Source organism: Typopeltis vanoorti, chromosome 9 (assembly GCF_054136105.1).
Source record: "Typopeltis vanoorti isolate ZY-2024b chromosome 9, IOZ_Tvanoo_1.0, whole genome shotgun sequence".
NCBI lineage: Eukaryota > Metazoa > Arthropoda > Arachnida > Uropygi > Thelyphonidae > Typopeltis > Typopeltis vanoorti.
In genome coordinates this window covers 114,071,430-114,094,806 of record NC_143557.1, presented here as the reverse complement: position 1 = coordinate 114,094,806, position 23,377 = coordinate 114,071,430, and the positions used below count along the sequence as shown (strand labels likewise).

The following is a 23,377-nucleotide window of genomic DNA, read 5'->3' as shown; positions in this document are numbered from 1 at the left end:
AAGTTGTAAGGGATTGTTATAGAATTAAAGTTGAAGAGGTTTTTCATAAAATGGTAGGAGTTTGGGGGAGAACAAGAAGTCATCCCTGGAAGCTGTATAAGGAGGGTATGAGCAGGAGAGTGAGAAGTAGGTTTTTTGCATGGAGAGTTGGGAATGATAGGAATGCGTTGCCTGAGAGCATTGTGCCTGCAGAGAATTTGGATGTGTTTAAAGCATGGTATGATAAGCTCTGTATGACAAAAGGGACTTCCTCGATGAGCCTCACTCCATGGGGTCTTAAGATAATAATAATATCATCCTGAAAGAACCTCCTACAGGTTCTTTCAGGATAGATTAACTATGGAAAGGGTACAAAGACGGATGACAAAGATGATTTCAGGACTGTACAATGATAGTTATGAGGATCGGCTGAGGGAATGTGGACTGCTGAGTTTGGTGGATAGAAGGAGGAGAGATGATAATTAATTGAGACTTTTAAACTGTTGAGAGGTGGTTACAGGGTTGACACTGGGGAGTTCTTTCGCTTGATTGAACAGCTGGAAGGAATGATGATGAGAGGCCATCACTGGAAGTTACGAAAGGAAACTGTGAGCAAGAGGGTGAGGAGTGGTTTCTTTGCATGGAGGGTGGTTGAACCGTAGAATGCATTGCCTGATGGAGTGGTGAGAGCGAGAACGGTCAATGAGTTTAAGGAGTTGTATGATAGACTTTGTGTTTCTTAGGAGGGGACCTCCCCTCGATGAGTCTTGACAAACTTTATGTTCTTAGGAAGGACCGCCCATGATGAATCTTTTGACTCCATGGAGGCCTGAATAATAATAATAATTTTAAGCAGAAGCTTAAAGGTAATGAGTATATACTGCTGGACTTTGCAAAGGCTCCATTTTTACCAAATGGAATTCTGATAAATAAACTGCTGCATATGGAGATGGATAAGAGGGTAGTTGATGGAGAGATACCAGATAGTCATTTATTCAGAAGTAGAGTCCAGTAGAATGCCCATGACTAATGGCATGCCATAGGACTCTATACTTAGACAACTACTATTTAAATTTAATTTGAACATTAATAATATATAGGAAATGATATGAGAGGAAATATTCAGTTGTTTGCCAATGATGAAAAATTGGGTAGTGCAATAGTCAATGATGATGTTCAATTTCTGCAGGATGATTTCAATTACTGGCAGTAGGAGAATAGATGTCAGTTTAATGTGGTAAAGTGCAAAGTTATGCATTTTGGGGCGAAAAAAATAACCACAGTGATTAAGTATAATTTCTGGGAAATTCCCATGCTACTCCTCTTAAACATTATTAATATAATTAACGGCTATTTTAGCCTGTTTTTGTTTAGGAGTGTCCCTTATATTTAATACATTGGCTAACTCAAAAGGGGTATATATATATATATATATATATATATATATATATATATATATATATATATATATATATATTAGGGCATTATGGGTGAGTATAGAAGGCAATTATGGCAGAATAAAAAATGTGGAAAGATTATATACATACCTTGATTTTGGTTTAAAGATGCCTTCTAAATCCAAGCTCTTGTTGAAGGGGGGGGGGAAGAGAGGGAAAGAACATGGGGATGTACTTGAGACACAGGAAAATAAGTTCGGGAACCCGGGTTACTATTAATAATACATATATAAATATATATATATATTATTTTGTTGTGGGGAGGGGGGGAGAAGAAAGGGAAGGGTATCCTTCCCTCTCTTCCCCCCCCCCTTCAACAAGAGCTTGGATTTAGAAGGCATCTTTAAACCAAAATCAAGGTATGTATATAATCTTTCCACATTTTTTATTCTGCCATAATTGCCTTCTATACTCGCCCATAATGCCCTAAAATACATATATACCCCTTTTGAGTTATGTTAGCCAATGTATTAAATATAAGGGACACTCCTAAACAAAAACAGGCTAAAATAGCCGTTAATTATATTAATAACCACAGTGATGGTTATTTTTTTCACAAATTAAATTTAAATAGTAGTTGTCTAAGTACAGAGTCCTATGGCATGCCATTAGTCACAGGCATTGATGAAGCCAGGGATGTAGGGATATTTGTGAATAGGGAGGGAGTTCCAGTTCAGAGGGCATGTTGCAAAAGTGGCTGAAACAGGTCATTGGATTACTTGATTACTGAAGAACACCCTGATGAGCAGAGATAAGCAGGTAGTCAAGGCCCTTTTTATAGGGCCTTGACTACTGTGCCAGATCTGGTTACCTGGATTTTTTGGGAATTAAGAGGAGGAGGAGGAGGCAGAGAGGATTCAGAAGCAAGTGACCAAGATGGTGACAGGAGTATGGAATGCATCCCTTATGAACCTTATGAGGATAGGTTGAAGATATGTAGGGTACACAAATTGGTTCATAGGCAGAAAAGGAGTGATATGATTGAGACATACAAATTACTTAGAGGTTTTTTCCAGGATTAATACAGAAGAAATTTGTAACAACAGGTTTGGTGGTGGGAGAACTAGAATCCATCTTTGGAAATTGAGTAAAAGTCTCTTGTAGATGCCATGATTGTGAATGAATTCAAAGCAAAATATGATAGATATTAGGTAAATACTGGCTAGTGGCATGTTTAAGGATCCTCTGATGAGTCTACAGACTCCATGGAGTTGTCCATAATAATAATAACAATGCATTTAGAGAATCAAATCCATTAATACATACATATATTACACATCAAGAAGTCAAGTTAAGTTCACTGAAGTAGATGCTTGACAATTTGATCAACAATTATTGAATGTTAATACAATTAACATTCGCCATTAAATTAATAAAACAATCACTCATCCAACAGTAGTGTGAGTCTTATACAAAAAAAAAAATTTGCATCATATTTTTAACTGATAACTTGGATCTAATATGTTATTAAAAACGTGTATCTAAATTATACTCACTCCCAAGATGTCTTCTACTGCAGCTTCATCTAAAACAATGGGTAATTCTGGAGGATGCACCAATGTCTCCTCTAGCATAGATCCTTTGGTTTCCATCTTTGAAGTTAAATCAGTTGGAATATCAGGAACTTCTATTCTTGTAATGGGAATCTGTTTCTCTACAACACGAACAGCAACTGCTCTACAAACAGCACCTATTTTTCTCTCAAGACTTCTTACTCCAGCTTCACGTGTATACTTTAAAACTATAGCAGAAAAAAAAAAGGAAATAAACCATTTAAAAGAAATATCATTAAAAGTTTTCTATAGTATTATTTATATATTACATATGCTTTCTTTCATTCATTTATGAAATAATCCAATCAGCAACTTATTTAAATCTGTTAGATACTATGATCATAAGGAAATACAAATCAGACTGTGATTACATACTTACACTGTTATCAAAGAGCATTTCATATTTCGATCAGAGATGATATGCTATATACAAATACTATAATTAATATTATATAGTAATTAAAACATATAATTACTATATATGCCAGCATACAAGTCAATTAGCCCTATAAGGTGACCCCAAAAATTTATTTTCAAAATGTTTATTTTGCTATATAAGATGAACACATATTTTACACTTGCTGCTGATAGATTCTTAAAGTAAAAGGAACATGTAAATATAAAACAAAAATCAGAGGAGGTATTTATTTTTTTACTGTAATTTATGATACATTTATTAAATACAAATATTTATATACCAATTACAGTATGTTAATATACTAACAGGGGCAGCTTGTGCATAGGCACTGTGGAACTGCAGCACCCCCAATTTTTCTCGATATATTAATATATTTATTTATTTATTTATATTTGCTTGTAATATTTAATTTTATCATCAGCAATCCTATATGATTCTCTTATTTTGTATAAAAAATAATGAAAATCCATCTTGTAGCACTTAGGAGGGCAAAGGACACTAGCAGTACAGTGTCATATTGTTAGTATTTGCTATGCGCGCAAGCATATGCGTCATAGTGAGATGCGAGCTATTAGCGTAATGCGGCACTGTCCATCACTCGGTTCCACTGTTGTTTATATGCAGTTTGCGCCAGTAGTAGAGTGTTCGTGATGCTTATCGTGTTTACTCCGTCTCTTTAAATATTTGGACATTACAATTAAAGACATAACATTTGTTATAATTTTTATTTTAGAACATTATTGGGGTTATGATAATGGATTTTATTTTTAAATAATTTTGAATTATACTATACTATTATAATTTTATCGATAATGAACAATATTTTTTCATGAAACAAAACAAGAAGAATATATTTTATTTTTAAGTAATTTTGAATTATACCAAACTGTATAATTTTATCTATAATAAACAATATTTTTTAATGTTTAATTTTTTAAAAAATTTTTACCATAATGTTGATATTTTATCCAAACACATATACACCATACTTACAGTGTGTATGTATATTTCGAAAGTTGCAGCACCCCCACGATTTCAAGCCATGAGCCGCCACTGTATACTAATATATTAGTATATTATTAACATAATATAAAAACAAACTACTGATTACGGTAAAAAGTCTGCAATATTTTTTTAACAGTATATTTTAATAAAACGTTCTTCATTTAAGACACTATGAATAAAACCTTCACTGTGAATCTCAAATCGTGTCTTTGACTTCCTTTTCATTCTCCCACAACATTTTATCATCTGTATTAGATGATTTTTTCCATTGTCAAATAAAAATGTTCAGATTTTATATTCAGAGTATAAGATGACTCCTTGTTTCACTGTTTCAGACATATAGGCATACATTTTTAGATACAAAATTACATTAAAATCTATTCAATATCAGTAATATTTTAAGCATATCTTCTTAATGCCCATGAGCAGTATAATGTACAAGCAAAAAGAGTAACAAGTATGGTAAGGAAGGTTTTATCAGATTTTGAGGAAAAAGAAAAAAAAATCCCACAAAAGGAAATCAGTGTTTTAAAAAAGCTATACAGGAATCCACATTATTATTATTACGTGACACCTCCAAGGAGTCCAAAGACTCATCGAGGGAAGAGTACTTACTCTACAACTCTGTCTCCACCACTCAATCCACCACTGTAATGAATCACAACTACACCAACACCACTAGTATTTTTGCAGATAATCACAAAAATCCATGACCACGACAGGAGTCAAGCCCGCAACCTTTTGGCTAAAGAGCAGATATGCTAACCACTCAGCCAACCAGGCTAGCACAAGGAAACTGTGAGCAAGAGGGTAAGGAGTGGTTTCTTTGTGTGGAGGGTGGTTGAACCGTGGAATGCATTGCCTGATGGAGTGGTGGGAGGGAGAACGGTCAATGAGTTTAAAGAGTGGTATGATAGACTGTGTTTCTTAGGGGGGACCTCCCCTCGATGAGTCTTGACAGACTTTATGTTCTTAGGAAGGACTTCCCACGATGAGTCTTTTGACTCCATGAAGGCCTGAATAATAATAATAATAATAAAGTAGACAAAGAGAATGCAGTTGTAATGATGAATTTAGCTGAATAAGAAAGCAAAATGCACATACTTTTACAAGACCAGTCCTACATAAAATTATAGATCATGATTCCACTAACTCTCAAAAGAATAAAGTTTGCAAATTATTGAAAAAAGGTCACTTCCTGGCCAAAAGAAACAGTTAACAAACTCAAACATTTCATGTTAAAACAGCCAGAATATATGGAGCACTTAAAATTCACAAACAAGGTACACCCCTACACCCTATTGTGGACAGTATAAAGAGTTCCCACATACAGACTTGCTAAACATTTAGTTAATTACTAGCCACCCTCACAAATAATTTCCCTCCTTTGTTAAAAATTCTTTTTGCCTAAAATGTATTTTGGAAAGCCATATCGTAAAACGTTCAGACATAATGATTAGTTTTGATTTTACTTCACTATTTACAAATATAGACTTAACTGAAACCCTTGAATTACTTAGGTCACATCCCCCCCATCCCCCAGATATATCTGAATTATTTACAGTACATGCAGGTTAAAATAACATGGGAAGGGAAGATATACATAAAACTAGCTGGGACAATAATGGGCTCCCACTTTCTCCTCCTTTACCAAATTTCTACATAGAACACTTGGAAAAGCTAGCTATAAATACAGCCACTTCCAAACCAGTGGTTTGGCTACGTTATGTTGATGATGTGTTTATTTGGCGACATGGTCCCAACACATTAGATACGTATTTAGTGCATTTAAATAGCCAACACCCTAAAACCCATTTCTAAACTAACTCCCTGGATACATTAATCACGTCCTCCAGACTTCCCTATCTTTTTCGGTTTATGGAAAACCCACACATACAGGGAGATATTTGCATAAACAGTCCCATCATCATCCAGCTCAAGTATGGCATCCTAAAAACACTAATTCACAGAACTAGAGCTATTTGTTCCAATGACAATGCTCTTAAAGCTGAACTCACTCACATAACATTTTCTTAGCCAATGGTTATAATACCCATAGGATAGAAAAATGCTAAATGCTCCCCAGAAATCTACCCCCATTGCCTACGACACAGGACTACAGAAAGACTGTTACCAACTTATACATTCAAGGCACATCTGAAAGGATAAGTAGAGTGCTTAATAAACATCAGCTATGCACCATATTTAAACGTTATGTCAAATTGGCAACTCTCATCCGTTCACCCAAGGACAAATCTCTTCTTTATCACATCCAGGAGTTTATGAAGTGCCCTGTTCTTGTGACTGGGCTTATTGTTGATAAACAGGAAAAACTGTTTTAGTGAACATAAAAAATACATCTGGCACTCGTTATGGCAAGTCAGGTCTAGCAGACCATGCCTTGGATATCCCTTCACACAGGATCAATCGTAAGAAAACAAAAGTGTTACACAGAAGTCATAAGTCAGAGAGATTTTTTTTTTGTTTATCAACAGAAGCTTTAAAACATACTCCAAACTCCAAACCACAAGTATGGCTCCATAAATTTACCAAAAATCTGGGAGATTTTAAGATCTAATTAATACTTTTTTTTTATGTTAAAGATACCAAGTTATTTTAAATATAAACCTGTTTTTTTTTAACATATATTATACCCAAGGTAAAAAAAAAAAAAACTTTCCTAATTAATACTTGTTTTCTATCTTTTTCCAACATAGATGGGGATGTGACAAACTGTTTTTGTGCTCTGAAGATGCTGGATATAATATCAGCAAAATATCAGCAAATAAGTTAATAAATATTAGTTATTTTCTTTCTTATTATTCTGTGTTGTGATCAATACCCATGAAAATAAATTAACATGTACTGCAAACACATAAGCCTTTCCAAGAGTTTAATCTGTGGTTTATTGCTAAGTGATCACTTTGCAAGGGTATATCATCCATGTTGTAACTTTGAAGTTACTTATGTGAGAATTGAGGTAGATGAATTGGAGGAACTCAGTACAGGTAACCCTCGTATAACGCAGATGTTAGGTTCCATAGAAATGCCATGTTATATAAATCGCATTATGAGAGACTCAGATCACATAGAAAAAGTAGGGTTAGATTCCAAAAGCGTTTTTTTTTTAAAGATTATATAAACAATGACATATCCAACAAAAAAATATTTTTATTTAATTCAGGTAATTCATGTAAGTTAAGAAAACATAAATTATGAAACAAATACACAGTATAAAATTATAGATAAATTGTACATAAACTTCATTGCATATAATGCATAAATATTTTAGGAAAAATAAAATAAAGTGCATATTTTAATTGTCATCACTTTCTTCAAAACTAAAATTTCATAGATGCTCTTTATTTACGAGTGGCCAGATGTTATCATCACTTGAAATCTCTTAGACACTATTTGTATAATTCTCACTGCATACTTAAGCTGATTTAGTTATCAAGAAGTTAACTATATATAAGACCTTGCTTATCACTATGCCGCAATTTTTTATTAAGTTCATAATACGGAGCTAAACAAATATCGAATTGTCATGTGAATTTTCCGGATCACTCCATTGAGAGATCATTATCCATAAAATAACTTTCTTGCCAAGTTCAATCCTTCTGCTAATTTCTTTAAACTGAATTCTTTAACAGATTCATCACAATCAGAATCTTCGGCAGCACTTTCCCCACTATTTGGTTCGACATCATCTATTAATTGTACCAGTTTCTCCTCATTTAAATCTACTTCCCCATCAATTAATTCACTAATTTCATTTTCAACCATATCGCAAAAGCACTCTAAGTGGCCATTACTATAAAAATAAATTTTTTACATAAAAAAAAGCATTACATATTATATGTAACTCACCAAAAAATAAAGTGCTCAGCTGGAGATTAACACACTTATGATTTTTAATGCACTTTCCTTGCAGAAAATGAAACCAATTTTCAACAATAAACACTTTATACGATAAACAATTGATGTACATGTGTGCTAAAGGATATTTCCCCTAATATAAATTTGCTACTTATAACTACATACCGTGTTATGTCGAAACTGTGTTGTATAAGTACCACGTTATACGAGGGTTACCTGTATATTGAAAAATATCAATGGGAATAGAGCAGCGGGCCTGGACCGCATGTTGGCTTGTGTGCAACAAGAATGTGCAAATGAACTTGCAGTGCCTCTTACGAAACTGTTTAATCTAAGCCTCAGCTCTGGCAAGGTTTCAAGGGAATGGAAAGAGAGTGAGATTGTGCCATTACATAAAAGTGGCTCCAAGACAGAAGTCGCAAATTACAGACCAATTAGTATCTCTGGAGTGGTGGTTAATGTATTGGAAAAGGTGATCAAAAGTAAAATTCCGAAATGGGTGGATAGGAATATCATACTCTATAGGAGGCAGCATGGCGTTGAAAAGGTAAGTCCTGCCTCAGTAATTTATTCACATTTTATAATAAGGTGACAACAGAATTGGATAAAGAAAATGGATACACTACGATACTGCTAGACTTTGCAAAGGCATTTGACAGAATACCACATGGAAAATTATAAGTTATATAAGTTGGAGCAACTGGGAATGGATATGAGGTTGGTAGCATGTATGGGAAGGGGGGCTGATAGACATCAGAGAGTGGTGTATGGTGGAGTGGAATCAAAGTGAATGAACTAATGGAGTGTCCCAGGGCTCTGTATTAGTAGTTCTAGTACAGAGCCCTGGGTCACTCCATTAGTTCCGGGCTTTGTACTAGGACTACTATACTTTAATTTGTATGTTAATATTATAGTGGAAGATTTGAGAGGGGGGGGATATTCAGCTGTTTGCTGATGATGCAAAACTGGAGAAGGCAACAGTTGATAAAGGTGATATAGATATCTTGCAGGATGACTTAAATAGATTGGCAGTGTGGGCAAAGGACAATCCTTGTGAATTTAATGTTGCAAAATGTAAAGTAATACACTTTGGGATGAAAGGATTAACTTTAAATCATATGGTATTAGATTACAGAAAATTGATGAAGCTAATGATCTCGTGGTGATGGTGGATAGAGATTTGAAATTCAGAGGATATATTGCAAGAGTTGGCAAAATAGCTCAGAGGATTACTTGAATGTCGAACAACACACTGACAAGTAAAGATAGGAAGGTTATTATCCCTCTTTAGAAGGCCATGAGTCAGCCACATGTTGATTACTGTGCACAGATTAGGTCACCTGCATTTCTAAGGGATCAGGAGGTGGTGGAGAAGATTCAGATATGAGCGACCAAGCTGGTGACAGGTCTTTCATATGAGGATAGACTGAAGGTGTGTGTGGGTTGCACAGTTCAGTGCATGCAGAAAGAAGAGAGGGGATATGATAGAAACTTATTAATATTATTAACTTACTAAAGGGATTCTATAAGATTGAGAATACTAGGAAGTTGTATAAGATAAAGTTGTATAAGAAGTGTGGTTAGTAAGGGTGTGCATATTAGGTTCTTTACTTGGGAAGTGGTAAATGAGTGGAATGGATTGCCAGAGGTGGTTGTAAGCAAAACAACAGTGAATAAGTTTAAGGAGATAAATGATACCGTCTCCATAGCTCAGTCGTTATAGACAAAGTCTTTTGGTCGGAAAGACCTGGGTTCGATTACCATCAGCGATGCGATGAACCTTTATCTGGTCTTTTTCGATGAAAAGGGAGTTAGTCAGTCTCATATGGAGGTAGGTGGTTTTTTCACCCAGAAACTCGGCTTTTTCATCCCCCAGAATGAAAACTGGCCCCGTGAACACATGCATCTATAGACATAGGGCTAACCACCTTATCCTCAAGTTATGGTTGCATTTACAAGGTCCAAGAATAACCTTGACACCTTAAAAGATAGACGAGGATTAAGTAAGTAAGATATGTGATAGATATTTTTTAATGGATAGTGTGGGTCTCCCACGTTGAGTCTTTTGACTTCATTTAGTACTTGTATAAATAATAATAATTATTAGTATATTATTCTTATTATTAGAACACTTCCAGGGAGTCAAAGACTCATCGAAGGAGGGCACCAACTCTCCGTTTCCACCATCAATTCACCAACTACAGAGAACCACACCATCTACACCAGCAGCATCTACTATCCATCACTACCACCACTAGTATTTTTCACAGACAATCACAAACATCCATGCCCACAAGGGATTCAAACCAGCAGCCATTTCGTTGGAGAGCGGATATGCTTACCACTCGGCCAACCAGGCCAGTGATCATGCAATACATATGTACTGCATGATCGCTAAACACAACATGGTCGGTAGCAGCATGATTAAAGGAATGATATTAAATAGGTAAATAAAATTTCTTTTATTTACCTATATCTTTTAAATAGTAAGATATAAACTTTAACACAGGATGTAAACTTCAAAAAAGTTTACATCCTACATTAAAAAAAAAAAACTATATATTTTTTAAAACAAAAATAACACACACATATATATTATTATTATCATCGTGGTGTTTCCATGGAGTCAAAAGACTCATTGCGGAAGACCCCCACATTGACACACTAACCATTATTTACACAATATCTATCATACTTCTCCTTAAATTCATTCACAGATGAAGCATTCACAACCACCTCTGGCAACACATTCCATCCCCTTCATAACCTTCCAGTAAAAAATCTAGTCCTAACACCCTTGTTAACCACACTCTTACATAATCTCCAGGGATGGCCCCTCGTTCTCTCCCTTCCTGCACTGGTCTTCAAAATGCCATCAGTATCAATCCTGTAAAATCCCTTTAATAATTTATATGCTTCTATCATATCTCCTCTCCTACATCTATCAGCTAGTTTTTGGAGCCCACAGATCTTTAATCTATCCTCGTAGGGAACATCCCACAGACTTGCAACAATCTTTGTAACTCTCCTCTCCACCATTTCTTCATCAACAAGAAATCCAGGTGACCAGATCTGTGCACAATAGTCCAAATGCGGTCTTATTAACCACACTAACGGCCAGGACGTATATATACGTCCACATTACCATGGATGCAAAGTGCATATTAAAATTGTAATACCATTGATATTATATTGAAATTTATGATGGATACGAAGCTTTTGAGGATGCGTATTTGATCTTTAATGGCCGGTAAGGTAGTTAATGCCTTATAAAGTAGAACAATAACTTCCTTATCCCTGCTCATTAGTGTGTTCTTCAACAACCATGTAATTTGATGTGATGTTTGGGCAATCTTTACAATAAGCCCTTTAAACTTAAGTTCTCTGTCCACAATAACTCCCAAGTCCCTTGCCTCATCAACTTCTTGCAGTTCAGTTCCGTTAATATAGTAAACAGCATGTGATCTCATCCTCCCGAAGTGCATCACCTTACACTTAGCCACATTAAACTGACTGCCATTTACCTTAGTCCATAGCGTCAGCCTATTTAAATCATCTTGCAAGATATCTACATCATCTGAATTGACTATCGCTGTTCCTAATTTTGCATCATCAGCAAACAAGTGGATATTTCCTTTCAAAGTATTCCCAATATCATTGATGTACAAATTAAACAATAGAGGACCAAGCATTGAGCCTTGAGGTACACCACTAGTGGAATCAGCTCCTCCATAAACCACTCTTTGATATCTATCCACCAGCCATCCTGTAATCCAAATCACCAGCTTCAGATACATACCCATTTGCTCTAATTTATGCAACAGAGTTCCATGTGGAATTTCACTAAACCACGTTGCCCCTTATAAAGTATGATATTGCTGTCCACCCAGTCCTGAATTCTAATTTTTACCAATTTCTACAAAACCTCAACCACCACTCTAAATATATTGATTAGTTTATAATTTGCAACCTCAGTCTTGGAGCCTCCCTTGTGCAGTGGAATTATTTTCCCCTCTTTCCACTCTATTGGTACTTTACCAGAACTGAGGCTTAAATTAAACAGCCTGGTTAGAGGAGGTGCTAATTCTCTTGCACATTCTCGTAACACATGGGCCGATATGCCATCTAACCCAATGGCAGTATTAGCATTAAGGTTCTGTAATATATTATGCACCTCTATTTCGTCTATCTCTAGACTCTTCAGTCAATGACACATTTGACACTGCACTATCACAACCAGGATGGTACACTTTTGCAAAATGATCACTAAGCAACTCAACTATTTGATTTGCTTCTGTAATTTCCTTACCATCAACACTTTTTAAAGAAATCTTTCCATAGTTATTCTTCCTTTTACTTGCCACATAGTGAAAGAACTCCTTAGGGTTTCTTTTGGATTCATCAGCTAGCTTCCTCTCATAATTAGCTTTGGCTTTCCTTACCATACAGGTTACTCTCTTTGCCTGTACCTTGTACTGCTCATCACATTTTTCTTTATACTTCCTCCACAACCTTTTCTTTATCTGCAACTCCTGCCTAAGAATATTATTCATCCATCTTACTCCTACTTGATTTCTCCTTCTGACTCTGGGAATACAGTCTGATACAGCTTTCTTTAAATACTCCTTGACAATCTCCTATGCACCATCAACATCTCTCCCTTTCAAATTCTCATGCCATAGCACTGCTGAAAGCTGACTTCTCAGCTTGTCATAATCACCAGCCTTGTAATTCCACATATACCCCTTCTTAACAGAATATTCAGCACATCTTCCAATCTCCCAGGTCAAGACCACATGATTGCTTTTCCCCAAGTGGAGACAGTGTAATTAAATTATTTATTGATAATGTTCTCTGATGTTATGACCAGATCTAACACTCTAGAATCTCTTGTCCCTTCCATTACATGCTGTCTCAGGTAGTTATCTCTTAACAGCTGTATAAACTCCATTTCCTTTGTTCCTTGAGACCATTCCTTCTCCCAATCTATGTCCCCAAAGTTAAAATCCCCATAATAATTATTCGACCTTCACGCATCGTGCTAATTTGTCAATATATACTATCGACAGTCTCCCTAATACCCCTTGGATTATAGCAACAACCGATTACATATTTTGCCTTGTTAATCTCTATCTCATACCAAACAGCCTCAAATGAACTGCCCTCTACATACCTGTCACCTTGAGGCACTTCTACTTTCTTTGGCTTTAACTCTTTGTCTATCATTAGTAAAACCTCTCCCCCCATTCTGTTATCTCTGTCCTGCTGAAAATACTGTACCCCTTACATTCAATCCCTATATCATGCGTAGTTAACCACGTCTCACTAATTCCTATAATTTTTGGCCAAGTTGTACTAAGTAATGACAAAAATTCTTCGCACTTATTCCAAATACTTCGAGCATTAGTATACATAAACTGCAATACTCCCTTCCTCCCATAATCTCCCTGTGTGTGAATTAGCCCACTCTCTATACTGTTCATTTTCTGCAAACAATTAATCCCAAATTCACAGCAATTAATGACCTTAGTACTATTTACAGCTGACTCTATCACTTGCCTCCCTAGCAAATCCCGTTTCCCTGTTTTTGACCATTTACTCTCTCTCTCTCTCTCTATATATATATTTTTTAATTTGATAAAATAAAATTATGAATTTTTATTATTATTATTATTATGTGACACCTCCAGGGAGTCCAAAGACTCATCGAGGGAGAGTGTACCAACAGCATCAAACGATTATCCCCTTCCAACTACTAACTGCGCTCAAACTTACTTAACTTTTTGAGTGAGCCATTAGTAGCAGAGGCCCTACCAATCGACCAACCTTTTTATGAAATAAATAATTCATAATTGCTTTATATTAGTACTTTTGATTAAAGATTTGTAATTTCATAAGGCTCTCAATCATTTCTAATACTATTAAAGTATCAATGCATAAACATTGTCTGCGCATCAAGTAATGGTTATTTTTTATCCACCCCTCAAATAAAGTACAGCTAATTTATTTTTTTACATGGCTGTTTTTATACGATTTTGAAATAACACAGTTTGGAAAACAAAAGCAATTCTATTTTTACACTGTATATTTTGATTTAACATGGTTGAAATGGTGCTTATTTTTAAAATTTCTGTTTGAATTCAGTTCTGCTAAAAAGGGTATTTTCATTATAATTATCGTTTCCTAGTATGGTACATATGTACTTAAACTTGAATTATGGGGACCCCCCCCCACCCATCGATGTTTTAAATATCAGGAATTACTCTACGCTACAGAATGTACACAAATGCTAAGTAGAACTTATACAGCGATATCACAAAAAAGTGTTGGCGGCTTTTAAGCAGCTAAGGATCGTGTGACTCTATTATTTTGCAGCGATCTTCAGGAGATTGTATATTAAAACCATTACTCATTAATCGATCCCTAAAACCGTGGGCAATGAAAGGTGTGGATTTTAACAAGTTACCACTTTTTTTTTTTTTTTTTTTTTTTTGTCTTCCAGTGCACTGGAAAGCAAATAAAAAAAAAGTCGGGTTACAAACGAAATTTTTAATGAATGGTTACATCAATATTTTGTTGCATGAAGATCTAGTTAAATGCTATTTGATGGGAAAAAATCTGGACTTGAAAGTTTTATTGATTATAGACAATGTGCCTGTACATCCTGTTTTAGAGCACCCGAATGTGGAATTTTACAACATCCTTATTACAACCACTAGACCAGGGTGTGATTTCTACCTTCAAAACTTACTACATAAGAAGAACATTCCAATACATTTTGGATAAACTAGATATGTATAATTTACTGACAGTTATTGATGTGAGGAAGAAATTTTACAATTTGTATTGCATCAAACTTGCTAAGTTGGCATTATCAGAATTGAAACATCAACTTTTGCATGCTGGAAAGCTACTTGGTAAGAATATGTGAAAAAGAAAAACCCTTTATCTTTGCATACAACTGAATATCTCAATACCATCAGATTAGCACATGCAGTTGGCAGAGAAGGATTTGATGATTTTCGTCTGCGGATATTGAAGAACTGACGGTCGACAAGGCTGTTAGTGATGATGAAATAATAGAAGCTGTCCTTGAGAATCTCAATAAAAAAAAAAAAATTGATAATGAAGAGATTTTACTCACTGCAGGATTAATTAAAGAAGGGCTTCAAATGGCTAGTAAAATTGCAAAGTCGTTTTCTTACACACGACGCAAATTCTTAACGAGCTAAACAGTTTAAGTGTGAACCGAAGTCATGTATGGTGCGATATGAAGAATTACATGAAGATCTAGTCAAAACATGTCTTCAACAATTAATTACAGAGTTCGTGGTAAAAAAAAAAATCTACCTTCAAAATTATTGAAAATTAGTGCTAATTTAGTCCCTTCTACTGAAGAAAACATTTCACCATTGCAGTATGAACAGGACGGCCAAAGTTTTTCAAGTGATGGAAGTGATTTAATTCCAGTCTCACACAAAAGAATGCGGCTACTGTCAGAAAGTGACGGTGAATAAAATTTAACTAATAACCATATGCGCAGGTGTATTTGGACCTTTTCGAATTTCTGTTTTATTAATGACACACTATTTTCTTTAAGAGATACAGATACACTGCTCAAAACAATTAGGGGATATTTTAGTTTCTATAGGATAATTATACATTTCTGCAAATAATTATAACTATTGGGTACTTTATATATGAATAAATATTTTTTACAAAATTAACAAAGTAACATTTTAGCATGAAATAATTTTAACAAGAATTGCCCAAAACGCTTCTGTTAATTTTTAATAGGGCGTATGGTCTCCATTAACAGCCAAAACAGCCATACATCTTGATTGCACGGACCGGATAAGATGATCAAACAGTTCTTGTGGGATATTTCCCCACTCTTGTGTGAGAGCAATTTTGAGCACTTGAAGCAATTGTGGTAGCACCAATCGAACAGAAACATGCCTACCTAAAGCATCCCAGGCATGTTTGATTGGATTGGCATGTTCTTCTGGCAAATAATGACAAATACTGATAATCTCTTGGAGTTGTTGATGATGGATGACCTTGTCTTCGGCAAACATTTTCCTGTCTCCAGAAAGTGATTCCGATGTTGCAAAATTATGCTTTGAGATACACAATACACGACACGCTTGAGCAACAACAACTTGATGTGTTTGTCCAGCTTCTAATAGACCAATGGCTTTCCAAGCCATGGATTCTGGAATATCATGTTGCTCTGCCATTTTTAACAAAATAATGGGTGGTAGGTGACACAAGTTTACAATTGAAGTGATAATTATGCACTGTGGAAGTAAGCACAACAAGCTAAGTTTTTACATGATTTTCATTTACATGATTTTTGCTGGAACCAATCTACCATGTAAATGGAGAATTGGGTGTATTTAAATAAACAAATGACTCAAGAAGTACAAGTCCAATGGAATGCTTCATGGGAGAATTTTGTAAAACTGCTTTTTTATTTTTTAAAAAAATGAACTGGTTTTAAGCACCTAGCACAACAGTACTCACTATAGTGAATACTGTCCAGTCTGGGGGTCTTTCCCCAAAGGTAAAAATGTATGCCACTGGACAGGTCCCCACGTTGTGGATTGGGGAACAGCCACCAGAGATGGTAGGCAGCCGTGAATAGCCAATAAGTAGTCCTAGACAAGAAGCGGTAATACTAACTGGACATGGTGGGTTAATGGACAACTCCAGTAACTCTATAAAATGCCACAGAAGTCAAAACGAGCTTAGGCCATCCTAAGCCTAAACATAACCTATATGCTCCTTTTTACATTTCTCCCAAACTCTTCAAGAAAGATTGAGGGTTTGTCAGGTAAGTGTCGATGTGTTGACAGCTTTTAAGCGGCTAAGGATCATGTGACTCTATTATTTTGCATCGCTGCAAAATAATAGCGTCCCAGAGTGTGTGGAGTTTTCACACACTATGGGCAACTGAAAAATTGCAGTTGCTTCAAGAAGAAATACAGATGCAACATCTTGGCTATTTCAGAAATGAGATGGACACTGTCAGGAGAAACAAATGGTGGAAGAGTTCTCTGGTCAGGAAATGAAAGTAAGCATGAAGCAGGCATAGATTTCTTGCTAAGTAACAAGGCCTGTCAAGCAATGATAGGATACAAACCAGTTAGTGAAAGGATAATGGTTGCAAGATTCAATGCAGAAATCTACGACTAGAAATTGATGAGGTGCCAAAGCAGGATATACTCATTATTGGATTAGACTGGAATGCAAAGATTGGCAGAAATAACACAAGATGAGAAAAAGTTATGGAGAAAGAAATTAACATGGAGAGATGGATGCTTCTGGAATTTGCCACTGATAACGACCTGATGATTCGCAATACCAAATTCCAACAAAAAGATTGTCATAAACGGACATGGCGCTCCTTCGATGGCAGGCATAGGAACATGATCGACCTGATATTAATAGATCAGAAATGAAGAACATGAGATCAGCAGTACAGATCATTCCAAGGAGCTGATATTAATTTGGACCACAGCTTAGTGATTGAGAATATAAGACTAAAACTGAAAGAGAAGTACAAAGGAAAGTTCCAAAAAGAGCAGAATGACTGACTACAGTACTAAAAAATGTGATAGAGAAAGTAATTCCTGAGAGAGAGATGATCAACAAGAAATGGATAACTCAGAAAACCCTGAAATTGGTACAAGAGAAAAGAGAACTGAAACTTAAGAGATAATCAGAGGCAGCAGATGAGTTATACCGTTGAAAATGCAATTAAGTACAGAAAGCAGCAAGATCTGATAAAACCAAATGGCTGGAGGACCAATGCAAAGACATTGAACAGTACCATGGAGAACATAAAACTAGAGAGGTCTATAAACTTATAAGAAATGTCAATAGGAAGTGGCAAACAAGATCAATAGCAGTCAAAGATGAAGATGATAAAGTACTGATGGACCAGACCGAAATGATACACAGATGGACAAGATATTGCAGCGAATTATATGAAAATCAACTAAATAATACTGCAACAGAAGTAATCAAAGAACTAAAAGATCTCTCCACCAGCAGAGATCTTTGAAATTGACATCTTGGAGGAGGAAGTGAGTAAGGCTATAAAACATATATAAACACAACTATATAAACAAGAATATCATTTCTTGTCAAATGTAATTTAATTTAAAAAGTAATCTAATTCATTAATATGTAAAAGTTTGGTCAAAAATTTGTAAGCTTCACAAAATACACTGAGTGCACATTCCATGTAATATGGTATTCTGTGGTGTGACCTCTTGTGGGTTCAGTGCTTTACTGTGGAGTAAATACTTGTTGCTGAGAGGCAGTATCAAATTTCATGTAACCTTTCTAATGGCCGAGGTGGATGAAATAGTGAGACCAAGTTGCACTTCTTATCCATGTTATTCAATAGGTGTTACATAATCATATCCAGATTTATCTGGACGTATATATATATCCTGGTCATTGGGATGTTAAACTGAAAAAATTCACAGTTAAGCAAATTTGACTGAGCTTTTTTTTAATATATTCTAAAAGAAAAAACAACAACAAAAAACATGGAACATGGTCATGCGGATTTAAAGAGAAAAACTAATGCATACAAGTTTCAAGAGAGATAAACTTAAAGACAGATTTATAAAGGAAACTTTTATTTGAAAAGAAATTCAAATTCACTATTCATGATGGAGAAAGATCTTCAATGCAACAGATTTCAGTATCATATTTTGTGTGTGTGTGTGTGTGAGAGAGAGAGAGAGAGAGAGAGAGAGAGAGAGGGGTATTTAAAGAATTTTAAATATTTTTTCTTTAAATGGACCATTTAAACATCTTTTAACTACCCAAACAGCAAAACAGATAAAATATATCAAATAATTAATGCTTCATATTACCCATGTTATTTCAATTTGATTCGACACACTTCACTTCCATATCAGTATTTACTAATGTGTCAACACTTCATGACCAGTACAGTGGTTAAAGAATGACCCATTGTCCTTGAAATAATGTTACACCTTTTTTTTCCTTCCTAGAACCATATCTAAAGAAGGCAAATCTTTTCTCAGAAAAAAAAAAATCAAGTTTTTTTTTATTAAATCAGACGCTTTCAACCACAATACATTTTAAAAATGTTACAAATGATTTCAAAAATAGAAAAACTGCTAAATATTAATGGGAAGGGGCTGAAAAATTGCTCCATGTAAATTATTGATCCTGGGTCAGGGGGACAAATTGAAGATGGTTTTCTTATTTATTTATTTTTCTTCCAGTCATAATATTCATATTTGATTTTCTATTTGCATAACATCATTAGTAATAAAACTTTCTTTATTTTAAAAACTAAAAGCGCTGTAAGAGTTGAGATGAGCCCTACTCTTCAGGATCTTTTAATGAAACTCTAGTGAATTAGAATTGAACAAAAAGAGTAGGACTATTTAATTTTGTTGTAGAAAGTTTTTCTGCTTGATTACAAATAAATTATAACAGGCAAAAAATTAAATTACTATTTTAACCCTCCATTCATGCATAAGCAGACAAAGTTTGTGTGTTTATAATAGTGCTTCACAGTATATGACCACCCCAAGAAGGAAAAAAAAAAAAAAAAATTATTGATCTTACTAACTTACAGGACACAAATTATAACTGTAACAAGCACATAGTAGTGAACTAAATAAGTGTAGAAAACTATTCAAACTGTAACTAAAACAGAACTAATATTATACATGATGCCCTCTGTGGAATGGATAATCAAACTTAATTTAGAGAAGTCAGGTTATCAGGTCTCAGAAATGATTCTCTTCCAGATCTTTAGCAAATTAATGCAACCATACTTCTTGAGGTTGGGAGAGTGATAGTTTCTCAGACCTATATTGACTTTTAAGTAACAATGATGTCTTCCTCCATCTAATCATATACAAAGGAGTATCAAAAACATCTGTATGCCAATCTCGACTTGCCATACAGATAATTGTGGATGTAACGTCAAGATCAGGGAAATGGGGATGGTCAGGAAGAAAAGAGAGAAGTACACTATTGCGGAGAGAGTAAAAAGTGATTGTGTTGATGGGATGGCCTCTAAGAGTGGAGAATTGTTATGTTTGTATGCTAATATATGGAGCATAAGAAATAAAATGGTTCAGTTAGTAGCACTGATTGAATCAGTATGCCCAAAAATAATTGGCAGAAGTGAAACTTGGTTGACTGAGGATGATATACTGTTAGGACATGAAATGGTAGGATATAGAATTTTCTACAAGGATAGGAAGATGAAGAGAGGAGGGGGAGTATCGTTAATGGTAGCAGAGGAAGTGGAAAATAATAGTACGTGTGAAGATTTTGAAGCTGCTGTTTGGTGGGAAGTTGAGATCAATAGAGTAGTATATCTAATAAGATGCTGTTATAGGCCAGGGAAAGTGGAGAGTATTGGTAAAATGTTTAGACAAATTAGTTGGGCAAGTAAAAGGAAAATGATCCTAATGGGAGATTTTAATTATAGGAATGTGACTGGAAAGAAGAGATAGTTTATAGTAACAAGAAGAGTGAATTTGTTGAGTTTCTGCAGGATAACTATCTAAAGTTGCATGTGATGGAAGCAACACAAGGTTTATTGGTGTTAGATTAGGTGATATCCTCACAGGATGTGGTTGTAAATGAGGTATCAATACTGCTGCTTGTTGGTGAAAGTGATCATGATGTATTGGTTTGTAAGGTAGTCAAACAGGAAAAAAACAGGAAAGGTGTGTGATTATCAGAAGCTCCGTAATCAACTAGCATCAATACGTTGGGGTGATGAATTGTGTAGAAAAGATGTTGAAATGATAAGCAGGATCTAACACAAGCAATGCATAACTACATACCAACAGTTAAGTGAATAAACAGAGTTGGAGTGAGATGGATGCACAGTGAAATTAAACAAGCAGTGTTACAAAAGAAGTTGTTATGAATGAAGTAAAAGATAGTTTGCAGTGAACAGATGCATGAAGAATATAAACTGCAAGCTAGAAAAGTGAAAAGCATGGTTAAAAAAGAAAAGTAAAATATGAGAAGAAATTGGCCAATCAGGTCAAAGCTAATCCAAGGAAATTTTTCTGCTATGTGCCAAACAAGAGGAAAAATAATCATGGCAGGCAGATGCTAGTAGATAATTATGGTAGCAGAGTAACCAAAGCAAATTACATAGGGAAATTATTTATGAACACTTCATTAGTGTATATCATAGTGTGTGAATGATGTTATAAAACATGTAGAAGGAAGGCAAGAATAAAGAGAATTAAAGGTGAATGAATCAGAGGTGTATCAAGTGTTGCTCAGACTAGATGTTACTAAAGCTGTGGAAATGGATGGTATATCACTACATATTTTTAAAGAATGTGCAAAAGAGTTATCCATGGTTATTTAATGAAAGTCTTGCAATGGAGAAGGTTCATAAGGAGTGGAAAGAAGGCAAAATAATATCTTGCCACAAGCATGGTTCGAGAACAGATATTTCCTTCCGATTATAGACCGGTCTGCATATCTACAGTTATATAATCCAAGTGTCCAAAAAATTGGTTTGAAATAGAATACAGGATTGGGTTGATGAACATAAGATTCTCTATTATGGTCAGCATGGGTCTGTGAAGGGCAGGTCTTGTTTTAGCAATAAGCATTTGATAGATTATCATACAAGTTGGTACAAGATGCAGAGGATAGGAATATATAGTATACTGGTTAAAGGAATTGGTGATTGTCTCTCAGGGTTCTGTTCTTGGGCCACTACTGTTTGTTAATTTGTTTATTAATGATATTTCATGTGGATTGACTGGGGATCATCAAATGTTTGCCGATGATGCAAAGTTAGGTAGAATTATCAGGAGTAGTGGCGATGTTAATTCTCTAGATTTGAATAGACTTTTAGCTTGGACAAATGAGTGGGGTTACAGTTTTAATATTAATAAATGCAAAGTGTTACATTTTGGGATACAAGAGATATAAGACTACATACTGTATTGGTAAAGCTGTATTTCAGGAAGTGGATGAGATTTGGGACCTCGGAGTGATGGTAGACAGTGGACTGAAGTTCTGAGGACACATCGCAAGTGTTGCAAAGACTGCGCATTGTATTGCTGCTATGAGAAAAAGTACACTAACATATAGGGATAAGCTGGTGGTGGTGGTGGTTCCTCCATATAAGGCATTGGTCAGACCACATATGGACTATTGTGCTCAGATTTCGTCACTTAATTTTCATTGTGATGTGGAAACACTAGAGAGGGTCCAAAAATGAATAACCAAAGTGATATCAGGATTCTGGAGAATTGGTTATGAAGAGCATTTGAGAGAATGTGGATTACAGAAGTTAGTGGATAGGAAGAAAAGAGGAGATATGATAGACCTTAAAGTTAGTTATGGGATTCTATCTGATTCAGAAGGAACTATAAAAAGAGTAGATGCTAAGATGGGAGGAACAAGAGGCCATCCCTGGAAGTTGTATAAAGATGTTGTGAAGAAGAGTGTGAGGAGTAGATTTTTCATACGGAGAGTTGTTAGTGAGTGGAATCCATTGCCTGAAACATTGTAAGTGCAGTAGTGTAAATAATGCTCAATATTTACATTATGAGGCTTTATGATAGACATGTTGCTGGTTGAGTGGGTCTCCCACAATGAGTCTGTTGACTTCAAGAAGGTTACCAAATAATAATAATAATAATAATAATAATAATAATAATAATAATAATTTTTGTGTTCTTCAAGGCAGATATAACCTGATCTACCAGTTTTTCCCAAGCAGGCTAAACTTCAGGCACAAGGAACTTTACACACTCCAGGATGTATGAGATTGAAGTTGATCTTTAGGAGAACAGAAAAAGACGGGTTGGCAACAGCTGCTGTGATCCTGTGTGTTGGATGCAGGAGGGATGGAGAGTGCATGCAGTATTTTATCTATTTTATATGGTCTGTAGCCACTGGTTAAATAGATGTTGTGAAGGACCTTGAGTTTTGATGCCTGTGTCACTGGAATAAATAGCCATGGCTCAGTGAGTATTTTGAGGATGCCATACTGTTTGGAAGGATGGGTGTGATTACTTATATAAATACCTTCC

General features: G+C 35.2%; 1 protein-coding gene across 3 annotated transcripts in view; it reads right to left on the bottom strand.

Moving 5' to 3' along the window:
* LOC150103434 (lon protease homolog 2, peroxisomal-like) overlaps positions 1–23,377 on the bottom strand; it is a 641,828-nt gene that overhangs the window by 110,493 nt on the left and 507,958 nt on the right. For all 3 annotated transcript variants that reach the window (XM_090397545.1, XM_090397547.1, XM_090397544.1), the window contains exon 15: positions 2,933–3,177. In XM_090397545.1, coding sequence (XP_090253671.1) covers positions 2,933–3,177 — 245 coding nt within the window. The remainder of the gene's footprint in view (positions 1–2,932; positions 3,178–23,377) is intronic.